At 41.3% G+C, this 18,746-nt stretch overlaps 1 protein-coding gene across 1 annotated transcript in view; it reads left to right on the top strand.

Annotated features, from left to right (window-relative positions):
* The window catches only part of COL24A1 (collagen type XXIV alpha 1 chain), a 232,914-nt gene that overhangs the window by 84,942 nt on the left and 129,226 nt on the right, over window positions 1-18,746 (top strand). Inside the window, exons 11-17 of the mRNA XM_075003270.1 lie at window positions 1,760-1,813; window positions 4,585-4,629; window positions 12,174-12,227; window positions 12,327-12,371; window positions 13,272-13,325; window positions 14,122-14,175; window positions 16,112-16,165. Of these exons, the coding sequence (XP_074859371.1) occupies window positions 1,760-1,813; window positions 4,585-4,629; window positions 12,174-12,227; window positions 12,327-12,371; window positions 13,272-13,325; window positions 14,122-14,175; window positions 16,112-16,165 (360 nt within the window). The remainder of the gene's footprint in view (window positions 1-1,759; window positions 1,814-4,584; window positions 4,630-12,173; window positions 12,228-12,326; window positions 12,372-13,271; window positions 13,326-14,121; window positions 14,176-16,111; window positions 16,166-18,746) is intronic.

The following is an 18,746-nucleotide window of genomic DNA, read 5'->3' as shown; positions in this document are numbered from 1 at the left end:
CTCCTAGAGCTGACAATTGTGTTAGCTCAAGTAAGTCAAGTTAATGTAATCATGTGACTGCAATTGCGGTGTAAACAAGACAAACCCTATGAGAATGCATTAAGGACATTAGAACTGGATCAGAGCGATTGTGGACAGACAATCTGTAAGTCTATAAATGGAGTTAATCCATTGGCCAAAACACCCATGAGCATGGAAACAAAATATAGCAAACTGTGCCGTCTAGTACAGTCTAAAATTACTGTGCTAGCAAATACCACCTGTCCTTTTAAATGGGCCCTACCTCTAGGATGCCTTGGCAAACATAGGAAGAAAAACGTATTAGACTTTTACAGCTGTTTCACGCACTCACGTGTCCAAGATCATTCCTGCCTCTCTTACAGCCCTGGTGCTTGCAAGATATTTTGCTCCCATACTAGCTATATTGGGGTGGTGGTTCATACAGAATCTCCTTCCCATTTAGTATCATCTGCAAATTTCATTGATGTTTTGTTTTACCCACTCTTCTAGATTATGAAGAAACGTGTTAAATCAGATTGATCCTAGCAATGCTGTGCGTAGTTCTCTGCTACACACCTTCCCTCCAACCAGGGCCATGCTTACCAGTCCTAGTACCCTGTGCAACCCCAGCACCTGCACGCTCTCCCCACCAGCAAAAGGGGTGGCCACTCTGAGGAGGGGGCACTGTGCTCTGGAGCTGTGGGGGACAGGAGCAGGGCAAGGAGCAGGGAAACTAAAGGGGAAGCAGGAGAGGAGCAACCTGAGTTGCAGGTCTGCAGGGCCTGGATTGGAGGAGGCTCGTCTTCCTTGTCTTCTCTCCCTCTATTTCAGTTTCAAATTACTTGATGCAAAGGGAGCCCCGCTAGTTCTGGCAGGGGCTGAGGAGGAGGCTGGTTGTTGGAGGCCGTGTGGGGAGGGAGCAGGCCAGTTCTGCTGGTGGGGAAGGCGGCTGCAACACCCCCTCTGCCTCCTAGGAATAATCAAAGTGCTAAACACCAAGCAGGTGTGCAATGGCTTTAACTGGAGAGGAAGAGGTGGGAACCTCTTCCTGGTCTTACCCCATGCTGTTGCCTCATTTGGTGCTGTTGTTTCAGTCTCTAGCTGCAGATTCAGCAAGACAAGTATGCAGCTCTCTACATTGGCAAGGATAACTCTGAACCCAGAATAGTTAGAAAATGAAGGTTTAGTTTTGAGCAGCGCTGTGTCCCTTCTTTTTTAAATACACATTTGTCATATTGAGTCTTCATCCACAGATATTTAAAAAAAAAACATTAAGAAAATGGTGTGCAGCATGAGGGAAATGTAATCTTGTGGTGAAGGCGTGGAACTGGGCATCAGAAGACCCCAACAAACATTCCACTGGGTACTTGCATAATAATAAATTCACATGTTTCATATTCTTAAAAGTCAAAAATCTTCTTGCATCCTTCTTGGATGGGATGTTGGAGTAAGATAACGAAGTGTGTTTTGAATTCTGCAGCTGAAGTGATTTATGTTTCTCCCACCTTGCTGATATCATCTTACTTTTTAATACCATTGGGCAATTTGAGCTGAGGGGGTTGAAAGGAACCTGTGGGAATTAAGCATTCAAATCACCTGGAAATGCAGTGGATATATTTGCATTTTTCAGGACCTCCCAGCTTTGGATAATAAAGGGCAAGTCATTTGTTCTTGCCAAATTTCTTGCAAGTGTAGCATGAAGCATAATATATGGTGTGTGCTAGAATAATAAAAGTACTACCTCTTCTCTTGTTGCCAGGGTTTCCCAGGTGACTTTGGTAACAGAGGCCCACCAGGTGCAGATGGGAGTCCTGTAAGTGTCAAACCATGTGTGTGACTTTGCAATTTACAAAATGATGGTATTAAAATATGTCATTGAGCAAACCTGTCAAAAAGGAAACCCCAAACACAATACAGAAGGCCAGTTTCTGTGCTGATTTCAAAGCATCTTCTCTCTGTTTCTCTGCTCTTAGTTGATGCTCACCGCAGCCTCCTCCCTGTTGGTTCTTGGTTGAACCTCCCCACCCCATGGATGTAAAACTGTGTTACTGGCCCATCCATCACCCTTCCCATGATCCCTGACACAATGAACAGGGAGGAGGGATGGCCAAACTGCAGCTGTTCTCAGCTGATGGATGCTCCCTTGGGAAGGATGGGCACTTAGAGCAGTTTCTAGGCACTAACCACAGTGGAGGGCGGGGAACTGGGTGAACTGAGATGTCCTTCAGATTTATGGAGCCCTACACAATGCTCTTAAACTGGTGCCCCTAGGCCCCACAGCAGCCCCAGGCGGCAACGGGATTTTGACATGCAGTAAATGTTTTTGGCATTTCTAGTCTCAGGAGGGAAGCTGACCAAGGGGCTGGGTAATATAATATCTTTCACTTCTGTGGCACTTTTCATTTTGGAAGAACTCAAAGGGTTTATTAGTGTAACTAACTGCTGTACAAATTATACATAAAAGTCAGTTCATTCCTCTCCTCTCCCCTCTCCAAAGCAGAACTGAAGGGGAAGAGCAACACTTTACCAGAGACAAACTTGCAGAGTCTAAGTTCTAAATTACAGTCTTCAGCATGACAAAGAACTGCTTTTTAGCACAGCACATTTGAAAATGAATTCCTCCTAATCTGCCACGCCAGCTGCTGCTATCATAGCCTCCTCAAATAGCCAGCAAAACCACCACCCTTCAGGGTTGATTCAGGCAAGGTGCCAACCCTGCAGCTGCGGGAGGGTAGAGGTCAGGTTGCAAAGCTAATATGATATTTACTAACCATACTCCAGTGCTCATGATGTGGAGCAGGAGCTACTGCCTACTGAATGGGAGTTCTCTGATGAGAAGAGCTAGAGTTCTCTGGGGACTCAGGAAGTCTCCCTGTTACCTCAAATCTGGCTGGGACAAATTACACACCTCCACATCCTGGCCTCCTCCTGTTTAATGGGATCTGTACCTCTTTTCCTATTTCCCTCCCTAGCCCTTAGTCATGTGTATCATACATTCCCAAACCACACCCCACTGCAGAACAGAGCCCTCCCAGCTGGTACAGCAGAGGAGTCGGAGGCTGGGGGGCTGGCGGAGAAGGAGGAAGTTGCCTTCTGATCTTGTGGTCTGACAGCCAGAGAGCCTGAACAATAACTGCACAGTGGGCCCGGATTTGCTTCCATACACGTCACCTCAAACATGGAGGGATGCACTGTGCTCCTGGTATAATTTTCATCACTTGGATGGTCATATGATAATTAAATAGTGGAGGGGTGGCCGAGTTAGTCTGTATCTTCAAAAACAAGGGGCTTGTCTACACTACCACCTTCCTTCGAAGGAAGGGTGGTAATTAGGGTGTTGGGAGTTTACTAATGAAGTGCTGCTGTGCACAGGCAGCACTTCATTAAGCAAATTCCCCCCCGCAGCAACTTTGAAGTTTTAAGCTGCAGCTCACCTACTGGTACTTCGAAGTCCCTTTACTCCTTTAAGTACAATTGAGGAGTAAAGGAACTTCAAAGTTGCCCCAGCACTTCGAAGCACTGGTGTGTGAGCCACGGCTAGACGCGTGCCGGTACTTCAAAGTTTAAAAGTTTATAAAACTTTGAAGTTGCCACGGGAGGGAATTTGCTTAATGAAGTGTTGCGTATGTACTGCAGCACTTCATTAGTAAACTCCCAACACCCTCCTTGCATCCTTCCTTCGGAGGAAGGTGGTAGTGTAGACAAGCCCAAGAAGTCCTGTGGCACCTTATCGATTAGCAGATATTTTGGAGCATAAGCTTTTTTGGCAAAGACCCACTTTTGCCCAGAAAAGCTTATGTTCCAAAATATCCATAGTCTATAAGGTGCCACAGGACATAATTAAGCTGCACAGAGAGTCTGAGCCTGGCAGGCCCGGGTGGCTAATGGGAGAGAATTACCCTCTTCGTATAAACATTGAAGTCTTTGAGGCTGCAGCCTCGGAGTTTAATTTGGACATGAATGAGACAGTTGCTTGTTAAAGTTATTTTAAAAAGTTTGTAGTAATTTATTTTCTGAAACATATTAAAAATATTCTCCACTTGCAAACTAAGGAATAATTGTACTGACCTGTCTGCTCACTTCAGATGTGCACTGAAATTTGAATCTGTTTCAGAGATACCTAATCAATTGCCCTTAAAGAGGGCATTGCCTTTCCAGGTAGTCTGCAAAGAAATTCATTTTTAAATGGAGCTTGGAGTTTTTTGGCTTGCTAATGATAAAAAAAGCCTGACAAGTGGTGTTTCTTCACCTCCCCAAATTATTGTTTTCCGCTCGCCTCATCCCCCTCTTGTTTTTTGGCCTTAAAATAGCAGGAATGTCAAGTCCAACTTCACTAGTTATGAGGGTGGAATTTCATGTCTCACACCATGTTTATTACTTATCTTAATAAAGCGGCTTTTAGCACATACATTGTTCAGGCACAATGTTAATTAATCAACTTTCAGGCCCTGTTTATAAGTCAGAATGAGGTCAAAATTTCAATTTTTTTTTTTTTTGTTTTCAGAGAACCTTTAATTATCTTACTTACCTCTGGAGTGTATTAAAAATTAAAGTTCTGATCCACAGTTGCTCTTTTTATTAAAGGGAATTGTTGGTGGTGTTGGGCCTCCTGGGTTTCCTGGGCTGAGAGTGAGTACTTCTTTTAACTTTTGTATAAACATCATTGACATATTTACATATTGTCTCTGTTTCCAGAATCCTTATGATAAATTTCAAAACTAAGGTATTTTGAGTTCTTTATTTAAATCTAACTTTATGGTAATGAACTACCTGATCATTCTGATAAAATAATTTCTCAAGATTACTCTTCCATCGTTAGAGTTTGAACATTTGTGTTGTTAATAACATAAATCCAGTCTTAAGCATTCAGAACTTTAGTTTGCAACAGATCAGTTTGCCAATTTATTCCCTGCAAGTCATTTTGATTTTGCTGTTAGGTGCTGTATTTTCCACACATAATATAATTAAGGTATGTAGTCCCAGTTCAGCACTGGTGTAAATCTATTGTGTTAGTACAGAATGTAGCTTGATATGGGATCACATAAATGTAGGGCTGGGTGGGACCTTGAGAGGTCACCTATTCCAGTGGCTCTCAACCTGGCAATGGGGCCAACAGCCTCCATGAGCTCCAGGGTCAAGTGTCGGCAAGGGGGTGAGGGGGGCGCAGCTCCATGTCCCCAGAAGGGGGCAGGGCCTTGGGTGGAAGAGGCAGGGCTGGGGCAGCCAGTGCTCAGTGCCACCTGGACCACAGCCCTCAGAACACCGCAGAGCACTCTGCACTCCGGCAGCAATTGAAAGGGGGCCTTAGAATTGCTGGGCCCTGGGGCAACAGCCCCCTTTACTTCCCCCCTGCCCATGTCCAGGGAGCCTGCAACCTGGGGTACATAAAGTGACTTCTAGGGGTGCATCAACTCTTCTAGATATTTGCCTAGCTTTACAACAGCACTACATCAAAAGCACAAGTGAAGTCATTACGCGCTAAGCTACCCTACAGACAATGACTTCTCTATACTGCTTTACGTACCAAACTGAAAGGTAAGTACAATCTTTATATTCCAGTGGTAAAATGTGAAAGTTAGCAATTTTCCAGCACTAGTGAGCTGAGTCACTTTTGTCTTCCATGTCTGATTTTGTATGCAAGTAATTTTTAAGTGAGATGAAACGTCTGGGGTCTGCAAGAGAAATCAGGCTTCTGAAAGCAGCACAGTAATCTGCAAAGGTTGAGAATTACTCATTCAGTTCCATCCCCTGTGCTGAGGTAGGACCTAGCCCATCCCTGACAGATGTTTATCCAGCCAGTTTTTAAAAATGTCCAATGGCAAGGGATTCCACAGCCACTTAGGGTATGCTTTTTTTAAATAACTATCCTAGTACAACGCTACTGCTGTTTCAAAATAATTTTGAAATAGCAGTTGGCTTCTTTAGAAATTGGTAAACCTCATTCTACAAGGAATAGTGACTATTTCGAAATAGGTGTTGATAAGACAGGGAAAAGAGCCTATTTCGAAATAAGCCATAGTGCATCCAATGGCTTTATTTCAAAATAGGCTCTGTGTGTGAGACACTCTTTTTGGAAATAGTAAGTGCTATTTCAAAATGCATTTTGCATGTAGCAGCGTTATTTCAAAATAAATTATTCCAGAATAGCCTATTTCAAAATAAGGCTGCTATGTAGACATATCCTTTGTAATCTGTTCCAGTATTTCAGTGTCCTTATAATTAGAAAGCTTTTCCTAATATCTTTTAAAAAATCTCCCTCACTGAAGACTTCACCAGTTCCTTTTTTTGTGCTGCTTTGAGTGGTCATGGAAGACAATTGATCACTGTCTTCTTAAAAACAGCCCTCAATATAGTTGGACTGTTATGAGGTTTCCACTTCAGTCTTCTTTTCTTGCAACTAAATATACCTTAGATATGTCTGAAAGAAGACTCAGCTAGTGCTGTTTCGTAGGTTCCCCTCTCAGAATGTTCTGGTTTTTTTACATGCTGTTAATAAATTACTGTTTAGCTTAAGTCATCATCTGGCTGACCAGAGGGTAGTTAAATTGTATGGTGAAGGAGAATGCATACAATGCAGATGTAGCCAGATTGTAGATAGACAAGGGTAACCCCATAAAGGAAGAATGCATCTTTGTCCTCCTTTACTACCTGGCTCTCACAAGAGGTTGTGCTTTCCCCCAATATACTTCTTACTTCAGGGATTCTCAGACCGTGGGTTGGGACCCCACAGTCTTCCCTGTGAGCTATGTGCTTCTGCAGCTGCACCAAATAAATTATTTTGTTAGTCTTTAAAGTGCTATTTGACTGCTCTTTTGTTTTGATAGTATATAGACTAGCATGGCTTTCTCTCTCTGTTACTATATGTACAAAAATGGGTGTACAAAAATTTCTCTACACATGGATGGAAAAGATTAGCAGGAACATTGGTCATGACCCCATTTTAAGGAAGTCACCAGTGCTGGCATTAGGACTGCTGGAGCCCAGGGCCAAAGCCAAAGCCAAAGCCACGCTGCCTGTGGCCAAAATCCAAGCCCTAATGCCCAGAGATGAAAGCCAAGATCTTCAGCCATAGGCAGCAAGACTCAGGCTTCAGCTTCAGACCTGCATGATGGGCTCAGGTTATAGGCTCCCCGCAGCCTAGGGATGAAGATATTGGACTTCAGCTTTGGCTCTCCTACTTGGGGCAGTGGTTCTTGGCTTTGTCTTTAGCCCACCTCCAAATCCACTCAGAGTAGTGGGACTAAGGCCTGGCCTACACAAGGGCAGAATGTTGATTCCAGATATGCAATTCTAGCTACGCCACTAGTGTAGCTCGAATCAATGTATCAGAATCAACTTTCTGCCCTTGTGTAGACTGGGGTTCTTTGGGCTTGTGCCAGCATCCCTTATACCACATGGTAGTGTGGAGTACCAGGGTTGACAGACGAGCCCAGAGAGATTGATTTTGCTGTGTCTCAACACACACAGCAAAATGGAACTCTGGAGGTTCGATAACGGTGCGTCGAACATGCGGTAAATATAGACATACTCTCAGATAGTCTCGGGCTTTTGTCCAGCAAGTCCATCATTCCCCTTGATCTGGTCTAAGGTGATCTATTCCAAGTAGTGATTGTTAGCAAAACCAAACTGATGGTGTATTCAATTTTACTCTCCAAGAATTTAAGTGGTTTGAGAGCGGGCTTTCTGAGATACTGCAGAGTCTGATTCTCATTTGCACTAAGGCCTCTTGGCATGGGCAAAGAGTCTCTAGATCTGAAAGATTGGGAGTTTGAGGCTGGGCCTTCTGAGTGGGGCCCTTGATTCAGCACTGCACTCTGCTGGACTGAGAGACAGAATCCAACCTTCAGAGTCTGTTGCAAAGCCTCTCTTTCCTCGAATTCTCTCCTTCTTTCCCAGGTTTGAGCTTTTAGTAGCAAACGGTATTTCTTTGCTCACTGGGTGTTCGTGTGTGTTTTCAGTTAATGCAAATATGCTGAGAACCTGTGGAAGTGCTTACAGATTTAAAAACACCCAAACCTGAAAATCAATCCGTGGTCTGCACTGAGTATAGCAAATATGCAACCAAACAGTATGTGTAAAAGGGTATTTATTCTGCTTATGGTAGAGAGATATTGCTTCCCCAAAAGATGATGGAGCAGCCAGGATAGTGGGAAAGGAAGTGATGTGGTGCATCTCCATTGCAACTGGGTGGGATCCTGTAGACATTTCCTCCAACAGAAACTTGAGCTAAGGCCATGTTGGAAAATCTGCTTTCTTTGGAGGCTAACCCTCCCAGATAGATAAGAGGTCTCATACAGTGATATGTCCTCCAGATTGCTGAATGGGGCTTTGGAATAACTTCAGAATAGATGGCCCCATGGGAATCTATTGCAGCAGGCTTTTTAAAAAGCTCAGTGCATGATAGGAAAGGACTTTGAGCTTCATCATAGTCACTGGTGTGTGGATTGTCATGCAGTACAGGCATAAACCTCACTGTTGTGTACCTCAACATCAAGCCTCAATGCTGTCTTTCAGTGTGTTCCTAGAAACACAGGAAATTATCAAGACTACAGTTTGTTTGTTTGTTTGTTTGAAGGTGTATTTACAAGGCATTGTTGCATCCTTAAAGAGATGGTAGATGGCTGATTCATCTGCTGGGTTCCCTCTATAGCATGGCTCCTTGCTATACTGCACCCCCATCCCAAATGTAATATATGGCTCAACAGCTGCCATCTGACCCCGACTTTGTAATTCTAATACTGTTCAGGCAGACTCCCATTGGCTTTGCGGACTAAGTTAAGAAATAAAGACCTCAGTATTTGTCCCGAGGTATTTAATGTTTGTTATATACAATATGTCATGACATGGTGCAATGTTATACAGTGGATACAAATGCAACATTCATTTTAGCTGAAGCTAACAGTATGAGTTTGAGTAATATGGCTAGTCCAATTATGTGCAAGCAAAGAACCACATACATTATTTTGTTTATGCATAGAAGTGATGGTGGAGCAAGCAGCTGGGGAGTGATGATTCCCAGACATTCATAAAGGATCCCAGCTATTGTTTCTTTTGTTGCCAAGTACCAAATTCCGGTTGTCTGGTTGATTCTGGCTGTCATGAATTACAAGTCTATGAGCCATAGAAAGATGTAGACTTTGAGTAAATGTGCTACTGTAATTATCAGAGCACAGCTTTTCCATTCAGAAATATTGTGAAACAACAAAAATGATCAATTATCATATTTTTCTTATTTTAACAAACTGGGACAAATTACCCTTTTCTTCCTTCATGTCACGTGAAGTCTTATCCTCAACATTCTGGAAACTTTTTTTTTATTATTTTCAACCCTTCAGAAGCATACTTTCCTCAGACTTTCTACCAAGACTCAAACGTTTCCATATTTGCATATCATGATTAGAACATTACAAGCATGGGAAAAATTGCAATCATATATGTGTATATATTTCTTCAGACTTAAGGTGTGATTTTGTCTGAAAAGTAACAGCTTAGATCTGAACAGAGTCTCCTCTGCTGGTTAAAAATAAGTTTGCATTGGCTTTTACACTTCTGTTAATCCTCTGAAGTCAATCCATCAAGAATGATCTTTTATTCCCAATTGTGAATACACGTAGGCGACCTTGCTGATGTCGGGGAGCTTGCATGTGTCACTGAGCGTGTATTATAACGAAGGTTGTTCTATGTATGTGAAACGAACTAGGACTGTAATAATATTTCCCCACCATTAAAAAAACACAGGATACAGTGTTTTTGTAGAACAAATCATGAATCATACGCGGGTTGAGACTCTCTGATCCAGCACCCTCATGACTTGACTGGTGCTGAACGAGAGAATTTGCCCGACCACGGAAGGTCAGTATTGTGTAGCAATATGATCAACCTTCTACTGCTTACTGGACTCTTAGGAGACATTTAGGGGTCAATTACAGCTAAATAAGAGCACAGAACATCAGAGCCAGGACTGGCAGCTGTAAACAAACTTTATGGGACCCTGGGGAAACTTGGCCACACCTATGATAAGTGGTTGTCCGGCTAACTAAAATTGTGTCATATTACGGATGCTGCCAGATGAACGAGTGCTGGACTAGAGTGGTTCAATGTGTACTATGTGATTCACATAAGTGTGTTTACTCTTCAAGCCTAACAAGATGCATGTGTTGTTTTAAATGAACCTTGCAATTCTGTAGGCAAAACGAAGGAACGCGATAGAATTATCAGTGCTGTGTAGTTAAACTTCTCTTTTACTTCCCCTGATATTGATGTGCTGTTTGCTCATTCAGCACTTACTATGATGTTTCAGCCAAACCAACCAGTATGAAGTAATACACACTCAGTCGATGCTGGCAGTTTTTAAAAATTGGCAAAATTATTAATTCAAGCCCATTGCCTGTGATTTTATCTACACAGATTCACATCAGCTTGATAGAAGAAACTTAGACAATCTCCTTTGCAAAGATAGATTTGGGGGAGAAAACTATATCTTTGATTTTATGTGCTAGAAGAGTGGGAAGGAAATGAGATTTAAATTCCATCAGAATGTTTCCACTACCTCCTGTGCTAGAATCAACTTCTGAGCTTTGTATTTGGGATCAGTCATGGTACCTAAATAGTGCCAAGGTTCAATAGCTTCTCTGAATAATTTTTCAGTTTTATTTTTGTGTAGTTGTAGTTCTCTGTTGTTAACTAAATCAAACCAGGCATCCATGGAGACTGTGTGACAAAAGTCTAATTATCCTGGAATCTGTCACACCTCTCAGAAACCATCCCCTATTGTTTTGGCAAGTGTGATGTCTCTCTGCAGAATCTCTTGTTGTAAAATCTGTGCTGTTTCAATCAATCCTCTTATTCTCAATGAATGTTTCAGCATATGGATAGGACCACTAAGGCAGCTCTAATTAGTTTACCGTGGTGCAGTACCCACAGCAAAAGCAACATGCTGCAGTCAAAAACTCAGTCCACTTGGCAGCAGCTACGATGACAAAACAATGCTTCTCAGCAGTCCTAGAATCTGGATGCAGACGTAGCAAGACATTTTTCCTGATAATTTTACCAGACTGCACTGGTAAGCTCTGTCATCAATCTTCTCTCTTCAGTCAACGAACCATGGGGCTGTTGATCCTTGCAAAAAGATGGGTTTTAAAGCTGTGTTAATTACTGAATATATCGGAAGTGCAGAGGGGCTGCACCATCTTCTATGTTATATCCCTAATTTTAGCAAGTGGTGAAAGACCTCATTTTCATACTTTTCTTTGCAATCTTGGGTAGCACCTGCAATAACCAGGACACAGGATTTTGCTATTTTCTTTTCAAATTGTAGAATCAATTGCAGGAAGCAGAAGAGCATTTTCCCTGTATTGATGGCAGTAGCCATCATCAGATTATTTCCCCTGTTCGTCTAACCACCTTACATAAACGTCAGTGTTGATTCTTTTCCTTTTCCTTTTTTTTCTCTGTTTCTTCTCTTGCAGTATTTAGTAGTGGAAGTGAAAGTTTAAATCACTAGTAGGAGCGGTATCATAATTAATTTGGTATAATTAACCTTTATTAACTGGTGAAGATGCATGAGAATGAAAGAACCCAGCTTTATGCTAGAGTTTAGACTAAATGTACGCAGCTGGTATTTAGGAAAAATGCATCTTTTCTCTTGTATATTGGGCATAGGTGATATGGAAATCACTGAGATTCCTTTACAAGAGTCACATTTCAAAGCAGAATAATTCATTTAAATCAGATTTGGTACTGACACAAAAGGGCTGAATTTGGCAGTCCCAGCATGAACTGAAGTTTTTATGTTCATACACTGAACAGGTTCAGAATTAGCAGTTACTGTACAGTGCAAGCTTTCTCATCCTGCGCTGCAAAATATGTCTATCCTTCCCTGGGTGAACAACATTGAGGAATGGAGGGCGGGTAATTCAGTTCACGGTGCTTCTGCTGAGGTAGAAGATACCAATAGTGGCAGAGGTTTTGTTATGTGGATACTTGTCCATAAGTACCTAGATTTGCATCTCCAAAGAGAAAACAGATGAAAACACTTCCAGTCGCTATCAACCGGGGCTGGAATGCAATCAGTAACATAGAGGCAAAAGATAACTGGCAGTTCCCTGAATCTGTTAGGAAGCAGTCCCCCGTATGAAAAGTTTAATGCAGTAATCTTATTCCCTGTTGTGCAGGGCGTCATTGGGCCTGTGGGACCGAATGGACCTACTGGAATTCCTGGGCCTCTGGTATGGCATTAAGCAGAACTCACATTACCACATACCAAATGTCTGTACTATTTTTCAGATTAATAATCGAACATTGATTTTTTTGTTCCTTTTTAACAGGGTCTTCCGGGGAGTATGGGGCAGCCTGGAATGAAAGGTGATAAGGTGATTTAAATATTTCCATTATCACAGAGACCTATTAGGGTTATTTAGACAGTATTTGTCACTACTGTTTTCATTTTCCCCTGTTTTTATCAAGCAATTGCAACTGAGGGTGAGTGCAAACACCACTGGGCTTAGTGCGGACTGCCCTGAATTGTGCCATCCAGCGCGCTGTTAGTGATGTTTGCAGGACTGGGTTCTATATGGGTACATCATGTGCTGTCCTTCAAAAAAACATGCTCTAGTTTTAAATAAAAAGCAGTCAAGTAGCACTTTAAAGACTAGCAAAATAGTTTATTAGGTGAGCTTTCGTGGGACAGACCCACTTCTTCAGACCATAGCCAGACCAGAACAGACTCAATATTTAAGGCACAGAGACCCAAAAACAGTAAGCAAGGAGGACAAATCAGAAAAAGGTAATCAAGGTGAGCAAATCAGAGAGTGGAGGAGTGGGGGGGAAGATCAAGAATTAGATCGAGTTAAGTATGCAGACGAGCCCCTATAGTGACTCAGAAAGTTCACATCCCGATTTGAACCATGTGTTAATGTTCCGAATTTGAATATCAATGTCAATTCGTCCGCTTCCCTTTCTACAAGGAGCGATAATCTCTTTTCAGTAACACACATACTTTGAGGTCATTGACAGAATGGCCCATTCCATTAAAATGTCTGGAATTCCATTAAAATGGCCCATTCCATTAAAATGTCTGTGCCTTAAATATTGAGTCTGTTCTGGTCTGGCTATGGTCTGAAGAAGTGGGTCTGTCACACGAAAGCTCACCTAATAAACTATTTTGCTAGTCTTTAAAGTGCTACTTGACTGCTTTTTGTTTTGATAGTGTATAGACTAGCACGGCTTCCTCTCTGCGTATATATGTCTGTTTAAAATAATATGTTCTTTAGGGTGAACAAGGCATTGCAGGAGAAACAGGAGAGCTGGGATATCCTGGAGACAAGGTAAACTAGGGTAGCATGATTTTGACTTATCTTCTAGTCTAATAATCTCAGTGGCCTTTTCTTATCTTAAGTAGCATCATGTAATGCACAATCAAATTGAATTCAGTGCTCTGAGTTGAATACCTCCGTACTCTATTGTTTTCTGTACCATTATTTTAATTAAGTGCTTTGTTTGAGAAAATAACAATCAAAGGCATGTCAGAGAGTTGGGTCAAATTCTAGCTGCCATGAAGCAGCCTGCCCTTGTGTGTTTTATCAAACATGCTGTCAGCAAAGGGAGGACAGAACAGTTAGATTCCCACCAGAACTCGCTGAGAGTTTTTATTGTACAGATCATTTGTGACAGAAGCCAAAGAGGTCACTTTATTTGACTCAAAATACCTGAAAAATGTGGTAATCAATTAGGAAAAAATGACAACACACAATGCCCGTGGACACAATGAAAATGATTAATAAATAAGCTTTTCTCTCCTGTTTTGAGTAATGGAATTTTTAGTAGTTAATCCCTAACTCATAAATTATCCCAGGGATTTGTTTTTGTAAAAATTCTAAATTGATGTGTTGTTACTGCACAACAGCTAATTAAAACAGCATAAATTAACTCAATTATTTTGTTTAAACATGAATGAAGAGTTTGGTTCAGATTCTACTCAATAGATTTGATATCTGGGCTGACTGTTGACTAGCTATTTAATTAATTTTGAAATAGTGGAAAAGTATCACCCATTTTTTTACAATGTGCAATGTTACAAATAATTTTCATGAACAATGTTTAATAGCTTTTTTTTTTCTTAAGGGTTCTGTTGGTTTGCCAGGACCAGTGGGAATCAGAGGAAAGCCAGGGCCTCCTGTAGGTTTGAACATTTATTTCATTTACTCTGGTTATATCAGTTCATGTCACAGGGGTTGATAGCTGTTTGTATCATTCAGTATATCCAAACACTTTGGGAAACAGTTTTGATGTCGTAGCACTGTAGTAAAACTGGCTCTAACTCTGTGGAGTCAGGAACTACTACCACAGGTGTAACTGAGAATATATTTTCATCCATAGGAGAACATTTGGCTGCATGGGCATTAATCTGTTCATTCAGATTTCTCCAATTCCCCATCCAATGTAGAAGGTACTGTGGGTATTTAGGGCACACTTAATAATCACCATAATAATAAATCACTTACCCCAAAAGGCAAATAAAATAAGGCTTGAATTCAATCTTAGAAGTTCTCCTAGCTTATGGTTAACCCTATGGGCTTGTTAAAGCTGCTTTGGAAGTTATGGATTCCATGGGTTTCATGTGTTTAAAAAATCCATCATTTTTGGCATTCTGGAATGTTATATGGGGATAAGTGCGTGTGTTGGTAAAATCTGAATTTTACAGAGCATTTGGGGGACAGCATGAGTCCCATTTGGGAAAGATGGCCAGGAGAGTAGGAACTCTCACAATTAGGTCTAAAAAGCTGGGAAAGGTCAGGGATTCCAAGATTTAATAGTTTTTGACAACTTTAAGAGGGATTCATGCCATACCACTGCTCCTTCTGCCTTTCAGCACACGATGACAGGGAAGCAGAGCTGAAGAAGGTGTAGCAGTGCCAGTCTTTTACCTGCCTCTTTGTAGTATTGGTGGTGCAGGACTGTAACGGCTGGCACTGGATGGCTCTTAAAATGGTTTCAGCAGCAAAATAACAGCTATTTTGACTGTAGTAATGCCACTGCTTGGGTCTGGGAATTCTCCTTGCCAAAAGTTTTTTACCTTTTTATTTTATTTTATTTATTTTTTTTGCATGGCCAAAGAGGCTTTCTGAACAGCTGATAGTGGCAAACCCAGGCAGTCTACTTAATATGTCACAAGAACTTGTCAGCAGAGTTGGTACTTTCCTATGCACAGTTTGACTCATGATGCTGATCTGCTAGGCAATTTACAAAGCAATAAAAAGGAAAAAATATCCCACTTTTCCTTATCCTAGGGCACTCAGAATCAAGAGTCTTTGGTTTTGCAAAAGACTTGTGCAAATATGCGTAACTTTGTGCAGTTAATGGTGGTCCAATTAAATTTCAAATTAAACATGCTTATGACCTTTGCTGAATAACTCAAAATAATCAGATGCTTAAGTATTTTCTGAAATTAACGTATAAGAAGCAAACACATGCTTAACTTTGTAAACCTCAGTGACATTAAATACATTTATGGCATGAAGACCCTAAATTTCAGACATGTTGCATTCAGCAATACCAATGGAGGGGAAGAAATGAGAGGGCGAAGGAGATGAAGATTTAGAAAAATATCGTCATACAATTTTAAAAATGTATCTGTAAATCCTGTATAGTGGAGCCAACCAAGACATGTGGTGGACCAGATTCTGCTATCAATGGCAAAACTCCCCATGATTTTAATGGTGCAGGGTTGCACAAATAACCTTATTGAAAACACCTATATAAACTTAGGTTTTTTTGTATCCCTCATATTCCCAATGTGTGTGTGTGTGTTGAAGAGCAATTTTTTCATTATATGAATACCCAAATACAGGTTTAATTTTGACATAATTCCTGCCACCATTCATTATTAAATATCACAAATTACTTATATTTTAATATTGCAGGTGTAAAAGGGAGATCATTAAAACTTCCAACAGTGAAGAACTAGACTTAATTAAATCGAGAAAGAAGCTGTATAAAAATAAAAACCATTTATCTGAAAATCAAGCTAAGCATTTCCTATGATGTTTTGATGTTTCTAAGTACTTTCAAAAATACAATATAAATCTGTTTCTTTTCTTGATTTTTTTTTTAGGGAAAAATTGGAGATCCTGGATCCCAGGGACCATCTGGTCCTCCTGGGCCTGAGGTAAGAAATTACTTGAAAAATATAAATTGTACATTTAATATTAATTGTGCTTTGAACACAGATAAAAAATTAGAAGGCAAGTGTGGATGGTCATTTCAAAGTTTTAGTCTTAGGATAAAAAGCAGTTTTCAGTCATGTGCTTTTACAAATGGATTAATTCAATTCTTTTGGTACAATAAAGAGTTTTTGGACAATAACTTTAATATACATAATTAATACATATTGTTCCTCAAATGCTGGTGGATATGCACCATTCTCAAGCCTAGCGGTGATCAGTTCTCAGTTGACTCAAGTTGTACATTGCAGCTATGATAAGGCACTTGTGATTCTTAAATCTGTATTTCCATACTCTGCAGCATGTTTATGTTCAGAATTTTTCAAGACTGGCTGTATATTTATTTTTATCTCTTGGGGGAGAGCACCGATAGTGGAGAGGCCTGCAAAGCATATACTTTGGACAGTCTGGCTCTATTGTTCAAATGTTAGCTTTGGCATAGCAGTTGATCTAGCACTGCTTCATTTTCTGGAAGTTTACATGGAGTCCAGCTAAATCTTTGAAATATTACATCTGTGTGGTTTTGGCATTTGCATCTCGAGTCATAACATGTAGACTGAATGTTTGACTACACAGGAAAGACACACCATTTTCTAGACAGAAGAAAGCAACCATTCAGATTTTGTTTTTCTTAAGCAGTGTATTACAAGGGAGGGATAGCTCAGTGGTTTGAGCATTGGCTTGCTTAAACACCTGGTTGTGAGTTCAATCCTTGAAAAGGCTGATTAGGGCAAATAGATGTCAGGGATGGTGTTTAATCCTGCCCAGGGGGTAGGGGACTGGATTAGATGACCTCTCAAGGTCCCTTCCAGTTCTAGAAGATGTGTGTATCTCTGCTAACATTTTATCTTCATTTTTTGTAACAGTACAGAGGCTGCCTTTAAGTCAACATTTGCATACAGTTATTACATAACTATCTGAGATGCTGCCATTATCTAATACTAATCTTAGTCCTGATCCTGCAAAGACTTGTACATATTAGTAGCTTCATTCACATGAAGTCACAGTCTCATTGAAGTAAGGGTCAAATGTGGCACACATGAAGAAATGGAGTATACTCAGTCACTTGTGGGAATAGTGCATGCAGAGTCTGGTCACGCATGGGTGTTCTGAAGAGATAGTGCACACTCAGTCAATCTGTGGAGCTAGTGCATGAACATCCTGGTCAACAGAAGAAGCTGTAAGAGGCTCAAGCTTGCAAAGTCAGGAGGGAATCTTCAGAGATTTTAGCTACTGAAATTGATGAACAAGCAAGTTTTCAAAGAATTGTAACTAGGCTGAATTTGGGCAGATTTTCACTGATATAACAAAATGCACTTCCCAGACACATACATCCCAACACTACCAATTTCAGCTTCTTGCTTCAAAGCATCGTGAAGATGATCTTTCAAAGAAAAGGTCACCAGGACTTTTTAACGTGGACGAAAAAGTCTATTTTCACTAGTCTCATTCTTAGAAAAAGCTAAACAATTGTTGTTGAAATGAAGAAATGGCAGCCTGGAGAGTTAAAATTCAGCAGTTGTAAGCAACTGAAACCTGGGACTTATTATGGGAGGTTATCAGACAACCTAAGTAGGTGGTAGTGCCTGCCTACAATATATTTAAGATTTTAAAATTAATATTGATATTTTAATTTTTCTTTGTAATCCAAAAAGCTAATTTGGGATGTAAAACAATTGATGGTACCATGTTAGAACACCACAACAGCACATTGTGAGTACGTATACACTAGCACAAAACTTCAAAATGGCCATGCAAATAGCCATTTTGAAGATTACTAATGAGACACTGAAATGCATATTCAGTGCCTCATTAGCATGCCACCAGCTGCGGCTCTTCGAAATTGCTGCTTTTCGTTGCTGCGTGGCTCATCCAGACAGGGATCCTTTTCGAAAGGACCCTGCCACCTTCAAAATCCCCTTTTTCCTATCTGCTTATTCCTATCTCACTTTCAAAGTTAGTTGCAACTCAGGGAGCTACTGCAGCTGAAGGAGAGGTGCTATCTCAAAGTTCTCCCTGCACTGTTCCCCACAGCAGGGCCCAGCCATAGCCAGGAGAGAGGCGCCCCCCTCCAGTTCATCCCAGCTTCTCCGCAGCTGCCACAGCTGGCCGAAAAGTGCGTGTCACCTGTCCTGGAGCAGCAGCAGTGAGAGAGGACTGGGGGGAGTCCGCTCTCCGTACCGAAACCCCCTCATTCCCAGCACCATCCCAGATTGTGCACCCACAGCCACATCCGTGCACTCCAAGCATCTTCCCCAGCCCGGAGCCTTCTCCCTCACCCCGAACCTATCATCCTTAGCCCCAGGCCCAGCCCCAGCTCACGTCCCTGAATCCTTTTCCACACTCCAAACCCCTCGGCGACCCCCCACCACCACAGGTCATCCATGTGCAGAATGAATGTTGTTGTGTGCACCAATATGGAGGTGATGTGTTGTCAGATGATAGGATTAATTCCGCACACAGACACAAAAAACTAGAGGAGCACTGACTGCAGCAGCGCCCCGTGACTTGAAGTGATTTCTGTCA

The sequence above is a fragment of the Carettochelys insculpta genome, chromosome 9, assembly GCF_033958435.1.
Source record: "Carettochelys insculpta isolate YL-2023 chromosome 9, ASM3395843v1, whole genome shotgun sequence".
Taxonomy (NCBI): Eukaryota; Metazoa; Chordata; order Testudines; family Carettochelyidae; genus Carettochelys; species Carettochelys insculpta.
This window is presented reverse-complemented; position numbering and strand designations above follow the sequence as displayed.